This window comes from Budorcas taxicolor, chromosome 15 (genome assembly GCF_023091745.1).
Source record: "Budorcas taxicolor isolate Tak-1 chromosome 15, Takin1.1, whole genome shotgun sequence".
Classification (NCBI taxonomy): domain Eukaryota; kingdom Metazoa; phylum Chordata; class Mammalia; order Artiodactyla; family Bovidae; genus Budorcas; species Budorcas taxicolor.
Genome location: NC_068924.1, coordinates 20,113,837 through 20,127,349, shown reverse-complemented (window position 1 = coordinate 20,127,349; position 13,513 = coordinate 20,113,837). Strand labels below are relative to the sequence as shown.

Genomic DNA, 13,513 nt, shown 5'->3' with positions numbered 1-13,513 from the left:
AGGAAATGGAGATAGTTAGTTCATACTCTCTTAAACCATAACTATTCTCATATTCTATTTCCCGAAAGAAATATCGAAGTAATGATGAATTCTATGTAGGTCAAAAAGATGCAGAGAAAAAAAGTTCCAATTATTAATTCATTACTAAAAGGATTACCATCAGACACTCATGGAATATAACATGTTCTCTACCCCAAAATGTATTTAATAGAACATCTCCATCTTGGAATGGAGTGAAATCTAGAATTCATACTTCTAAATTTCTATTGGAATAATCTAATACTATTAAAAATTAAAGTGAAAAATCTGAAGAAACACACTGTGACCCTAAGGCTCTCCATCTTAATATAAATTGAAATGCTAGTTTTAAATATTTTTAAACTAGTACTTCTAGCTTCATGGACATAAATGTTCATGAGATTTGTCCCCCAAGTCCATAAAAAAAATGAGTCCCATCAGAAAGCCTTGTAGGTAAGGAGATTTAGAAGAGTAAGGTTTAAGATTTAGGTCATACCTTTATGGTCTAGTGGTTTTCCCTACTTTCTTCAATTTAAGTCTGAATTTGGCAATAAGTAGTTCATGATCTGAGCCACAGTCAGCTCCCAGTCTTGTTTTTGCTAACTGTATAGAGCTTCTCCATCTTTGGCTGCAAAGACTATAGTCAATCTGATACAGGTATTAACCATCTGGTTATGTCCATGTGTAGAGTTGTCTCTTGTGTTGTTGGAAGAAATTGTTTGCTATGACCAGTGTGTTCTCTTGGCAAAATTCTCTTAACCTCTGCCCTGCTTCATTTTGTACTCCAAAACCAAATTTGCCTGTTACTCCAGGTATCTCTTGACTTCCTACCTTTGCATTCCAGTCCTAATAAAAAGGACATCGTTTTGGGGTGTTAGTTCTAGAAGTTCTTGTAGATCTTCATAAAAACATTCAACTTCAGCTTCTTCAGCATTACTGGTCGAGACATAGACTTGGATTACTGTGATACTGAATGGTTTGCCATGGAGACGAACTGAGATCATTCTGTCATATTGGAGATTGCATCCAAATACTGCATTTTGGACTCTCTTGTTGACTATGTGGCTACTCCATTTCTTCTAAGGGATTTGACCTAAATCCAATTCCTTACGATTATACAGTGTAAGTGACAAATAGAATCAAGGGATTAGATGTGATAGACTGCCTGAAGAACTATGGACAAAGGTTCATGGCATTGTACAGGAGGCAATGATCAAGACCATCCCCAAGAAAAAGAAATGCGAAAGACAAAACGGTTGTCTGAGGAGGCCTTATAAATAACTGAGAAAAGAAGAGAAACTAAAGGCAAAGGAGAAAAGGAAAGATATACCCATTTGAATGCAGAGTTCCAAAGAATAGCAAGGAGAGATAAGAAAGCCTTCCTCAGTAATCAGTGCAAAGAAATAGAGGAAAACAATAGAATGGGAAAGACTAGAGATATCTTCAAGAAAATTAGAGATACCAAGGGAACATTTCATGTAAAGATGGGAACAACAAAGGACAGAAATTGTATGGACCTAACAGAAGCAGAAGATATTAAGAAGAGTGACAAGAATATACAGAAGAACTATACAAAAAAGATCTTCATGACCCAGATAACCATGATGGTGTGATCATGCATCTAGAGCCAGACATCCTGGAATGAGAAGTCAAGTGGGCCTTAGGAAGCATCACTATGAACAAAGTTAGTGGAGGTGATGGAATTCTGGTTGAGCTATTTCAAATCCTAAGAGATGATGCTGTGAAAGTGCTGCACTCAACATGCCAGCAAATTTGGAAAACTCAGCAGTGGCCACAGGATTGGAAAAAAGTCAATCTTCATTCCAATCCCAAAGAAAGGCAATACCAAAGAATGTTCAAAGTACCACACAATTGCACTAATCTCGCATACTAACAAAGTAATGCTCAAAATTCTCCAAGCCAGGCTTCAACAGTATGTGAACCATGAACTTCCAAATGTTCAAGCTGGATTTAGAAAAGGCAAGGGAATCAGAGATCAAATTGTCAACATCAATTGGATCATTGAAAAAGCAAGAGAGTTTCAGAAAAACATCTACATCTACTTCTGCTTTATTGACTATGTCAAAGCCTTTGACTGTGTGGATCACAACAAACTGTGGAAAATTCTTAAAGTCATGGGAATGCCATACCACCTTACCTGCCGCCTGAGAAATCTGTATGCAGGTCAAGAAGCAACAGTTAGAACTGGACATGGAACAAAACACTGGTTCAAAATTGGGAAAGGAGTACATCAAGGCTGCATGTTGTCTCTGTGCTTATTTAACGTATATGCAGCGTACATCATACGAAATGCTGGGCTGGATGAATCACAAACTGGAATCAAAATTGCCAGGAGAAATATCAATAACCTCAGATATGCAGATGATACCACCCTTATGGCAGAAAGTGAAGAACTAAAGAGCCTCTTGATGAAAGTTAAAGAGGAGAGTGAAAAAGTTGGCGTAAAGCTCAACATTCAGAAAACTAAGATCATGGCAACTGGTTCAGTCACTTCATGGCAAATAGATGGGGAAACAGTGGAAACAGTGAGAGACTTTATTTTGGGGGGCTCCAAAATCACTACAGATGGTGACTATAGCCATGAAATTAAAAGACGTTTGCTCTTTGGAAGAAAAGCTATGACCAACCTAGACAGCCTGTTATAAATCAGAGACATTACTTTGCCAACAAAAGTCCATCTAGTCAAAGCTATGGATTTTCTAGTAGTCATGTATGGATGTGAGAATTGGACTCTGAAGAAAGCTGAGCGCAAAAGAATTGATGCTTTTGAACTGTGGTGTTGAAGAAGAGTCTTGAGAGTCCCTTGGACAGCAAGGAGATGCAACCAGTCTAACCTAAAGGAAACCAGTCCTGAATATTCATTGGAAGGACTGATGCTGAAGCTGAAACCCCAATACTTTGGCCCCCTCATGCAAAGAACTGACTCAATGGAAAAGACCCTGATGCTGGGAAGGATTGAAGGTGGGAGGAGAAGGGGATGATAGAGGATGAAATGGTTGGGTGGCATCACCGACTTGATGAGCATGAGTTTGAGTAAGCTCTGGTAGTTGGTGATAGACAGAGAAGCCTGGCTTGCTGCAGTCCATGGGGTTGCAGAGTTAAACAGGACTGAGCAACTAAACTGAACTGAAGGTTTAAGATAATAAAGCTGAAGAAAACTTCATGGAGACACAGTCCCCTCCAGGTGCTTTTTAAGAATGGCCATGTCCGCAGGACTTTTTATAGATACATAATGGTTATAAGCATAAGAAAGCTCAAGAGTCAACCCTGCTCAGGTTCAGATTCTAGCTCTGCTAGTTAATCTGTTGGACTTTTAGCAAATTACTTAGTCTCCCTGTGACAACATTTTCTTGTCTATAAAACTGTTTGAGGATTAAACTAATACATGTAACGTGTTAACAATTACTGGTAAATGATAAGTTCTCAATAAGTATTGACCATTAGAATGAAAGTGTTGTTTACACTTTTAGATAGCTCCTTGTTTTTTTGTATTAATATAAGGAAGTAGACAGTCTTGACAGTTTATTGATCTAGGGAAGGCATTATTGGAATGACTTTTTTCCAGATGAATAGATATACAAGTTCCCACATGGTATCTGATGTTTCTAATATAAAGAGAGGCCTGCATTAAAAAAAAAAAACTCAATATGTATAAAGGCAGATACAAAAACGCACTGTTCCTCCCAAAAATTCATAGTTTCAATTTTATATTACCTTAAATAGCTGCCATCAAGAAGTAAGATTTTTAAGAGAAAAAGTAAGATTTTACTTAAAAAAAATCTAATGATTTATAGCAATAGGATGGAAAATATTGAAATAAAGAATGAAGTCATTATGCCACAAGGCACTTTTCTATTATATTTACACTGTTTGCCTTACAGGAAATATAGATTAGGCTTTGAATCTAGATTATCATTCATGTAAAGGCTCCTAAAAAATCCTGTTTCATTTTATAAATTCTACTGAAGAATTTTAGCTTTAAATATTCCATGAGGAGTTTTAGGAATATGAAGTATCTTTGATTTTCATTTTAGCTTTTAGTGTTTCTGTAAATGGTTCTGAATGATAGAAAGTACTGAGGTTTCCTAGGGCATTCTCTTTATCCTTAACCAGTGCCTTCTAACTGTTTAAGTCTCAGGTCCATTATAAGCATTAAATCTGTAAAGTAGGTCAAGAGAATGATGGTTTCAATACCAGGGTTGTAAGGAGGATTAGATAGAAATTCAAAAAGCAGTTTCATTGCCAGCTTAAAAGTAGATCACTTTCTGGGTATCCAGAGATAAATATCAATTATATCAACTCTACTTTAAATATTACTTCCTGGCCTCTTTTTTTTCCAGTTTAGTTTAAGGTCTATTTTTAGGCTATAGTTTTTTTCAGTTTTAGCCACAATATAAGGGAGGTGGTAAGAAAAAAAATTTTTTAAGGAAATTTAAAATAATCTTTGCTTGTAAAGACTAGAAAGTCATACAGCTACTCAGTTGGAAATGCATTGTAAATTTCTCTAATTCCTGGTTATATTTTTAGTGTATACAAGGTGGAAATTTTATAAATATTTTAATAAATAATGTTTACGTTTAATCTCTGCCCAGACATTTATATATTTTTGGAAATAAACAAGTTATAAGTAATAAGTGAATTAACTTTTTATAACAGCAATAAGTTTAAAATTGGATTTTTAATCCAAATGCAATGCTTAACATATAGAAAATAAAATTGCCAGTTTATGGCTATTTGCTACCATAAATGCAAGCATCAGGACCAATATATCATATGTTTCAAAGGCCTTTTTAGGCTAAGGTAACCGAACATGTTACAATTCACTGAAGGTAAAAACAATGAATAAGACATTCTTTGCCTATGGTTAGTAAAACTGTCTTCTTATCACATGTATGGAAGTTCTCATAAAATTTAAGAAACAAAATAACAAGAAATCCTATCTGGTTTTTCTCTTTCTAGATATAACAATAACTTTAAGATAAAAAATAAAATAAAATTAAGTGACATGTGGACAGCAAGCTGTGTGGATGAAGTGGGAGAAGGCAACACCAATGCCATGAAATCCTTTGTCTTGGGCTGGCCCACAGTGAACTTTGTGGCCACTTTCAGGTGAGAACCATAGCTTGTCTTATATTATTCACATGAGTTTGCTACTGTGAAATACAGACAGCTATGTAATTTCTAGAATGGAGAGGAAAAAAAGATAATTCAGTTTTGTTCCCATAATTTTTTAAAGAAAAATATTTTATTCTGATTGATCTATTCTATTTTATAGAGAAGTTCATTTGTATTCTAAAGCCAATAATTCATCTTTTGGCACACCCTCAATAAAGACACCTATATGCTTCATGTTTCTCCCAAAGAGTGTTTTATTAAAAGATGTGAAAGGTAATGGTAAATATTGAGAACTCTTGAAAGCATTTACCTTGGTCTGAGCTGTGACTTTTTAAAGGGGCTACTTAAACACCTCTAACACCATGGAAGAGGAAGAGGAATCAGAGTTCTAGGACCTCCCTCTCCAGTATTCCCTTCCCTCATGCTTAGGCACTGTTTTATATATTGAGTTTTCAAGTTAGCTTTTTAAACCACTGAAACAGATGTTTTACTGAAACAAATTCTATAAAACACTCCAATTAAGCTTGAATAACCAATTTATACTCCCAGATTTTCTTTAAAAATAGTTTATAATTATAGAAATAAATTTAATGTAATGAAATAATGTGGTTCCTAACTGCACGTCATGTTCTAACTTGGTATCTACAGAAGTGTGACAATCAAAACCAGATTTATGAATTCAAGGAATGAAAGTCAGTTTCCCAAGACTTATTCCTTGGCTGGGATGGAGTTGGAGAATGCATGAAGAGAGAATCTTTGTGCTCTTATCTGAACAGGCTAAATTGACACTTTTGTGTTTAGAGTGAGCATACAAAAACTCAGACTTATGATATTGAACAATGGCATGTTCAGTATTTGTTTTACACCTAAAAGAGCTGGTTTTTATTTCAAGTACACATTTTTCTTTCTACTTCCTCATTACCATCCAATTCCTCAGGCATCATTTTAAAACCAAATAACTATTTTTTTGAAACTGTTAATCTTCTAATAAAGGAAAGGCATGCCATTAAATTCTGTTATGCACTATTGACCTACCACAGGATTTTAAGAATTTATTTAGAAGAAACATACATTTGTATCATTCTCCTTGTGTCTTCTTTTCCATGACAAGCTTCTCTAAATATTGTCATTTCATATTGTTTAATCTCCCTGGTGTTTACAGCTGAAAGGAAGGGATTTCAAGTGAAGGGTGAGACTACATTATGTCTTTTCTTTAAACAAGGAGTTTCCATAAAACTTTTTTAAGGAGAAGGGAAAATATTGAATAATTTATAAAATAGTTCCTCAAAAAGTATAGTACTTTAACTGAATGACTAAGTTAGCATCCCTAGTGATGTCGTGTGGACATCATCTATGCTTTGTTAGTGTATTGAGGAGCTTCTGTGGTATTTGTCTCCAATACCCATAGCCCCAGTCTAATCACAAGAAAAATGTCAGATAAGCCCAAAGAGAGGAATGTTCTATAGAGTTACCTGACCAGTAAGCCTCAAAATTGTCACAATCAAAAAAAAAAAAAAATCAAAAAACAAAACATGAAAAGGCACAGTAAAGGTCACTAAGGAGACATGATATCTGAATCTGCTACGTGATATCCTACAATAGAAAATAGGAAAAGGACATTAATAGAAACACTGGTGAAATCTGAAGTCAGAAGTGTAGTTAATGGTAATGCACCAATATCGGTTTCCTAGTTTGATGGATGTGCCATGATAATGTGAGAGGATAACATTAGAAGAAACAAAAACTGGGTGAGAGGTATATAGGGATTCTCTGTACTATCTTTGCAACTTTCCTGAAAATCTAAACCTATCTTGAAATTCAAATATTACTCTTTAAAAAAAAATTGTTGTGTGGAAGAGTTCAGACTCTGGTATGGCAGAGTGAGGTCTTAACAGACTGACCACTCTACAGATAACAACTGTAAACTCTGAACAAAATATAAGCAACAGCCTCCTGAAGGTTCTGGAAAGTGAACAAAATGTTGGCAAATTTTAGGGAAGAATTGAAACTTGAAACAAGGCATCAGCACTGCATGAGTTTCCTGCTTTTAAGGCATTAGCCTTAGGGCAGGCTGCAGTCAAATCATGGTGCAGGGCATCTAAACTGACAAAAACTCAGGCTTTCTGGGCTGAAACACTGAAGTACAGAGTTTGGGTCAGCCACAGCTGCAAGAACTTGAGGGAGGAAGTCTCAGAAAGAAGAGTAACAGAGAAAGGAAGCTCCACATTTTCTGTTTAGACTCTGCCCAGCTGAATGCTGAACCACATATGCATGGAATTCAAGCTAAGGCTGAAAGACTTGTACTGAGTTGCTGCTGAACACAGGAGAGGTAGGGTTCAGCTTGAATCGAATAAAATGAGTTGTCTGTTAAAACAACATTATTTTGCAAATATAACAAAACTCAGAGTCTCCAGAATAAGATATTTATAATGTCTAGAGTATTATCTGAAGTTTTTTAATCTATGAAGTATCTAGAAAGGAAAAAGGTAATAAATAGAAGCCAATCATGAGATGATCTATTAGTTGGAATTGCTATAAAAGAACTTACAAGCAACTCTTACAACTATGCTCAGTAGGTAAAAGAAAAAGCCAATTGAAATTAGTGAAAAGATAGGAAATCTTAGCAGAGAAATAGAAAATATTTTTCAAAAGCCAAATGAAAATTCTAGAACTAAAAATTATAATACCTTAAATTTTTAAAAATTCTCTCTGTGGCTTTAGTTGCAAAATGGAAATGAAAGAGAAATAACTCAGTGAATTTGAAAGTATATCAACAGATTATCTAATCTGAGGAAGAGAGGAAAAAAGATTTTTAATCAAAAATGCATCAGAGACTTGGAGGAAAGCCAAAATATATAATATACATGTAATGGGAATTCTGGAAAGGAGAGAGAAGGAATGCGGCAGAACAAATATTTTAGAAATAATGATTTGAAAATCTCCCAAATTTGGTGAAAGACATGTATGTACAGATTCAGTGAGCTCTGTGAACCGTGAATGGGAGTAATATGAATAAAGCTTCATCTATTTATTTGTAGACAAACTGCTATAAACCAAATATAAGAGAAAATCATGAAAGCAGCCAGAAAAAAACAACACATTACATACAGTAGAACAACAGTTTGCATCACTGTGGTTTTCTCATCAGAAATTATGGCTGTTTCAGAGAGCACTGGAATAGCATCTTTAAGAGTATTTAGAGACTCAAGATTGATCAAAGTGGCAGAGTAGGAGGATGTGGAACTTACCTTCGCCCATATAGATTATTCCACATCTATGTGTGGAATGATTCTCACTGAAAACTGGCAGAAAGACTCCTGTACAGCCAAGGCTGTAAGAAAGATCCACACGTAATCAGGAGGAAAAGAAAAGTGATCAGGCTGGGAGCTTGCCACCAGGAGTATCCTCAGAGAAAAAGGGAGATTCCATGGGCAGAGACCTGCCTTGAGGAGTGAGCAGTGCAAACCACAGATTGGGCATCCCACTCCTGGCATCCTACACAGGGGAGACCAGCCCTCTTGGCTGGTTGGGGAACTGCTGGAACTAACAAGAATGCTGTGGGAAACCTGGACTCTGCTTGCATGCATGTACACACTCACTCACACACAGAGACACACATACACACTCATAAGCTGGCTTGCCTCTGAGGCAGAGTGGAGAAGGCTGATAGAGGACTGCTCTAGGGGCTGCTCGTTTTCCCTAACCGCCTCAGTGGTGCATGATTTGGGCCTGGTGGAGAAATGCTCAAGCCCTGCTTCCTCCAGTTGCAACTCCCCACTGGACCAAGAGCTGCTATGACTAGGAACAAAACTTGGTTCTGACCAAAGGTGACTTGGTCCTGAGGTGATGTTTAGGTGGGGTAGCAGTGGCCATTGTTGGTGCTTACTTGAGTACATCAGATGCAGACCAGAACTCTGATGACACCTGATTCATTACAGCTCATACCACAATATATGGAGAGTTCACACAGACCCCGACTGTCCTGCAGTACAGGACATCAGGGTGGAGGCAGCAGAGGAGGGAGGACAAAGGGGACTCGGACCCACAGCTGCCTATGAGCAGAGTAAGGGAAACAATTGCAGATTCTTGCACAGTCAGCAGATCAGAGACAGCTCAGATGTCTGTCTGAGGCTGACATGAACCAAGAACCCACATGAGCCCCCCCTTGCATCAGCACAGCCCCACTCTGGAACAAAGGTTCCAGTAGAGAAGTGAAAGCACACACTTAACAGGAACAGAGCCCGCTCAGGCCTGAATCTCAGGGCTTCTGCTGTAGCAATTTGAGATCCATTGAGGAGAGAGGAAGTCCTGCCTCCCAAGTAGCTTCAGCTCTAACCTGTCCATTTCCAGCCACATCCACTACCAAGGCTATTGCTGCTGGCACACACTGAGGAAACATCTGACTTTCATCTACATCAGATCCAGCTCTGCCACCAATGGCACTGGGCATACACAGTCTGTGTAGGGATGCTCCCACCTAAGTACACCATTTCAAGAATGTAATAGGTAAGTGTTTCACCAAAATACACAGAGGCTGAAAATGTTAAGCGTAATGAAAAAGGCAGAGGAACTGGTTTCAGTTGAAGAAGTAAGAGAAAACCTGAGAGAAATATGTAATGAAATAAACTGTTTATCAGACAAAGAATTCAAAGCATTTATAGTAAAAATATTAACTTGATTAGGGAAAAATAGATGAACACAGTGAAAAATTTTAACAAGAAACTAGAAAATAAAAGAGGACCCAGTTAGAAATGAAGAATTCAATAACTAAAATTAAAAAATACACTAGCAAGGATAGCACACTGTGTGATCTGGAAAACAGAATAATAAACACCTGATCAGAGCAGAAAAAATGTTTAAATGAAAAGAGTTTAAGAGAGCTCTGGAATAACATTAATTAAGCTTACCAACATTAACATTATAGGTAACCCAAAAGGAGAAGAGAGGGAGAAGTCGAAACTCAATATTTCATGAAATTATGGTGGAAAATTTCCAACACTTGTAGAGAGTAACAGATACCCAGGTACAGGAAGCAAGGAGGATCCTAAATAGAACAGAAGGCAGTGACATGATGTATTCAAAGTGCTAAAGGGGAATAACTTAGAACCTGTGATACTTAGCAAGATTAGCATTTGGAGTCAAAGAAGAGATACTTAGCAAGATTATCATCTGGAGTCAAAGAAGAGATAAAAGACTTCTCAGAAGGCAAAAACTGAAAGAGTTCATCCATATTAAACCTACCCTAAAATAATTAAAGAATTTTCTCTAAGTGGAAAATAAATAAGAATCTATAGGAAAGGGAAAATCCCACTAAGAAAAGTACATAGTAGGGCCTGAATTTCCTTCTCCAGAGGATCTTCCCAACCCAGGGATCAAACCCAGGTCTCCCACATTGCAGGCAGACGCTTTAACCTCTGAGCCACCAGGGAAGCCCCTTAAGTGAGCTAGTATGAAAATAAAAAGGCAAACAGTTGTAAAAGTAGCTATTATAACTACAAATAAATAGTTAAGGGATAACATGAAAATGTAAAATATGACATCAAAAGCAGAAAATGTCAGAGAGGGGGATAAAAAATATAAATCTTTCAGAATGTGTTTCAACTTAAATGACTACAGCTTAAAACAAGTAGATGTAGTTGTAGGTCAATGTATATGAACCCCATGATAACCACAAATCAAAAACCTATAATTGATACTTAAAAAGTAGAAAGAAAGGAGCACAAGCATGCTACTAAAGATAATCATAAAACCACAAGGGAAGAAACAGAAAAAGAAGAAATGACAAGAAAAGAACTATAAAAACAACCAGAAAAGAATAATAAAATGGCAATGAATACACACCTTTCAGTAATTACCTTAAATGTCACTGGACTAAATGTGCCAATCAACAGACATAGAATGGCTAATTGGATTTAAAAAAAACACCAATATGCTGCCTATAAGAGACTCACTTCAGAACTAAAGACACACAGGCTGAAAGTGACAACCTGGAAAAGATATTTCGTATTTCATATGAATGGAAAAGACAAGAAAGCTGGAGTAGTAATACTTATAACAGACAAAATTGATTTTTTAAAAAGCTATAGCAATAGACCAGAAAAAAGCATTATTTTATGAAACAAGGACCAATACAAGTAAAGCATACTATACTCATTAACATATATGCTCTCAGTACCAGAGCACCTGAACATGTAAAGCAAATATTAAAAGACATAAATGGAGAAACTGACAATAATATTATTAATACAGTAATAGTAAGGGATGTTAATATCCTACTTACATCAACAGACAGATCATCCAGACAGAAAATTATTAAAGCAACAATGACCTTAAATGGCACACTAAACCATGTGGACTTTTTAGATAGCTGCAGCACACTCCAACCAAAACCAGCAGAATACACATTCTTTTCAAGTGTACATGGAACATTCTCCAGGATATATCACATACTAGGCCAGAAAACAACTGTAAACAAATTTAATAGGATAGAAATTATAGCAAGCATCTTTTCCAATAATGACTGGAAAATAATTACAGCATGTTACAGCCGGAAAAACATGACAAGCACAAATACTTGGCAACTAAACAACATGCTACCGAAAATCCAGTGGGTCAATGATAAAATGAAAGAAGAAATGAGAAAATACCTTGAGAAAAATAACAGTGGAAACAGCACTACCAAATCTTTAGGATGTTGCAAAAGCATCTCTTAAGAGGAAAGCTTATAGCAGTACAGGCCTTCCTCAAGAAACAAGAAAAATCTCTAATACAACCTAACCTGCCATCTAAAGGAATAGAAAGAGAAGAACAAACAAAGCCCCAAAGTCAGCAGAAGGAAAGAAATAGTAAGGATCAGAAAGGAAACAAATAAAATAGAGTCCCTCCCTGCCTCCCCCAAAAAATAGAAAAGATCAATGAAACAATGAGCTGGTTTTTTGAAAAGATAAACAGAATCGATAAACCTTTAATGAGGTTCCCCAAGAAGAAAAGGGAGAGGACCCAAGGAAATACAAGAAATGAAGGAGGAGAAATAACAACCAATGCCATGAAAGTATGAAAGTGAAGTGGCTCAGTCGTGCCCAACTCTTTGCAACCCCATGGACTGTAGCTTACTAGGCTCCTCTCTCCAAGGGGTTCTCCAGGCAAGAATACTGGAGTGGGTTGCCATTTCCTTCTCCAGGGGAGCTTCCCAACCCAGGGATCGAACCTGGGTCTCCCACATTGCAGGCAGACGCTTTAACCTCTGAGCCACCAGGAAAGCCCTACACCATAGAGATACAAAAATCATCAGTGAATTCTGTGAACAATTGTATGCCAACAAATTGGACAACATAGAAGAAATAGACAAATTTACAACAAAACCTGATACCACTGTATTAGGAGTAAACAAACAGTTTGAACAGACCGATCACTGGCATAGAATTTGTAATTTTTTTAAAAACTGCTAGCAAACAAAAGTCTGGGAATTCACAGGGAAATTCTGGCTTCACAGGGAAATTCTACCAAACATATAAAGGAAAGCTAATATCTGTCCTTCTCAAACTCTCCAAAAAAATTGAAGGAGACACTCCCAAACTCATTCTCTGAGAGTACCATTACCCTAATGCCAAAACCAGACAAAGATGCTCCAAAAAAATTAGAGGCCAGTATCTTTGATGAATGTACATGCAAAAACCCTTAATAACATATTAGCAAATGGAACCAACAGTATATAGAAAGAACCATACACCACAATGAAGCAGGATTTATTCCAGGGACACAAGGACAGTTCAGAATTTGCAAATCAATCAGTGTGATATGTCACATTAACAAATGGAAGGATAAAAATCCTTTCTGTGTCGAGACACAGAAAGTGTATTTGGCAGAATTCAATATCCATTCATGATAAAAAAAAAAAACCTCTTATCAAAGTTGGATTAGAGGGAATATATCTCAGCATAATGAAGAACATTTTTATAAACCCATACCTAATATCATGCTCAATGGTGAGAAGCTGAAAGCCTTTCCTCTAAATTAAAAAGAAAGTCAGGGATGCCCACTCTTACCATTTCTATTTAACATGCTATTGGAAGTCTAACTCACAGCAATCAGACAAGAAAAAGAAATGAAAGCATCCAAAGAGGAAGAGCAGAAGTAAAACTGTCACTATTTGCAGATGACAATATACTATGTATAGAAAACCCTAAAGTCTCCACCCAAAATTATTAGAACTAATAAATGAATTCAGCAAAGTTGTGGGATATGAGATTAAGATACATAAATCTGTTGCTTTTCTATATGTAAGTACTGAACTATCAGAAAGCAAGAAAACAGTCCCATTTAAAATCATATCAAAAAGAATATAATGCCTAGGAATAAA

The 13,513-nt window shown here is 36.5% G+C and overlaps 1 protein-coding gene across 1 annotated transcript in view; it reads left to right on the top strand.

Annotated features, from left to right (window-relative positions):
- Positions 1-13,513, top strand: part of ARHGAP20 (Rho GTPase activating protein 20) — a 200,811-nt gene that overhangs the window by 136,839 nt on the left and 50,459 nt on the right. Inside the window, exon 4 of the mRNA XM_052653158.1 lies at positions 4,999-5,148. Within this exon, the coding sequence (XP_052509118.1) occupies positions 4,999-5,148 (150 nt within the window). The remainder of the gene's footprint in view (positions 1-4,998; positions 5,149-13,513) is intronic.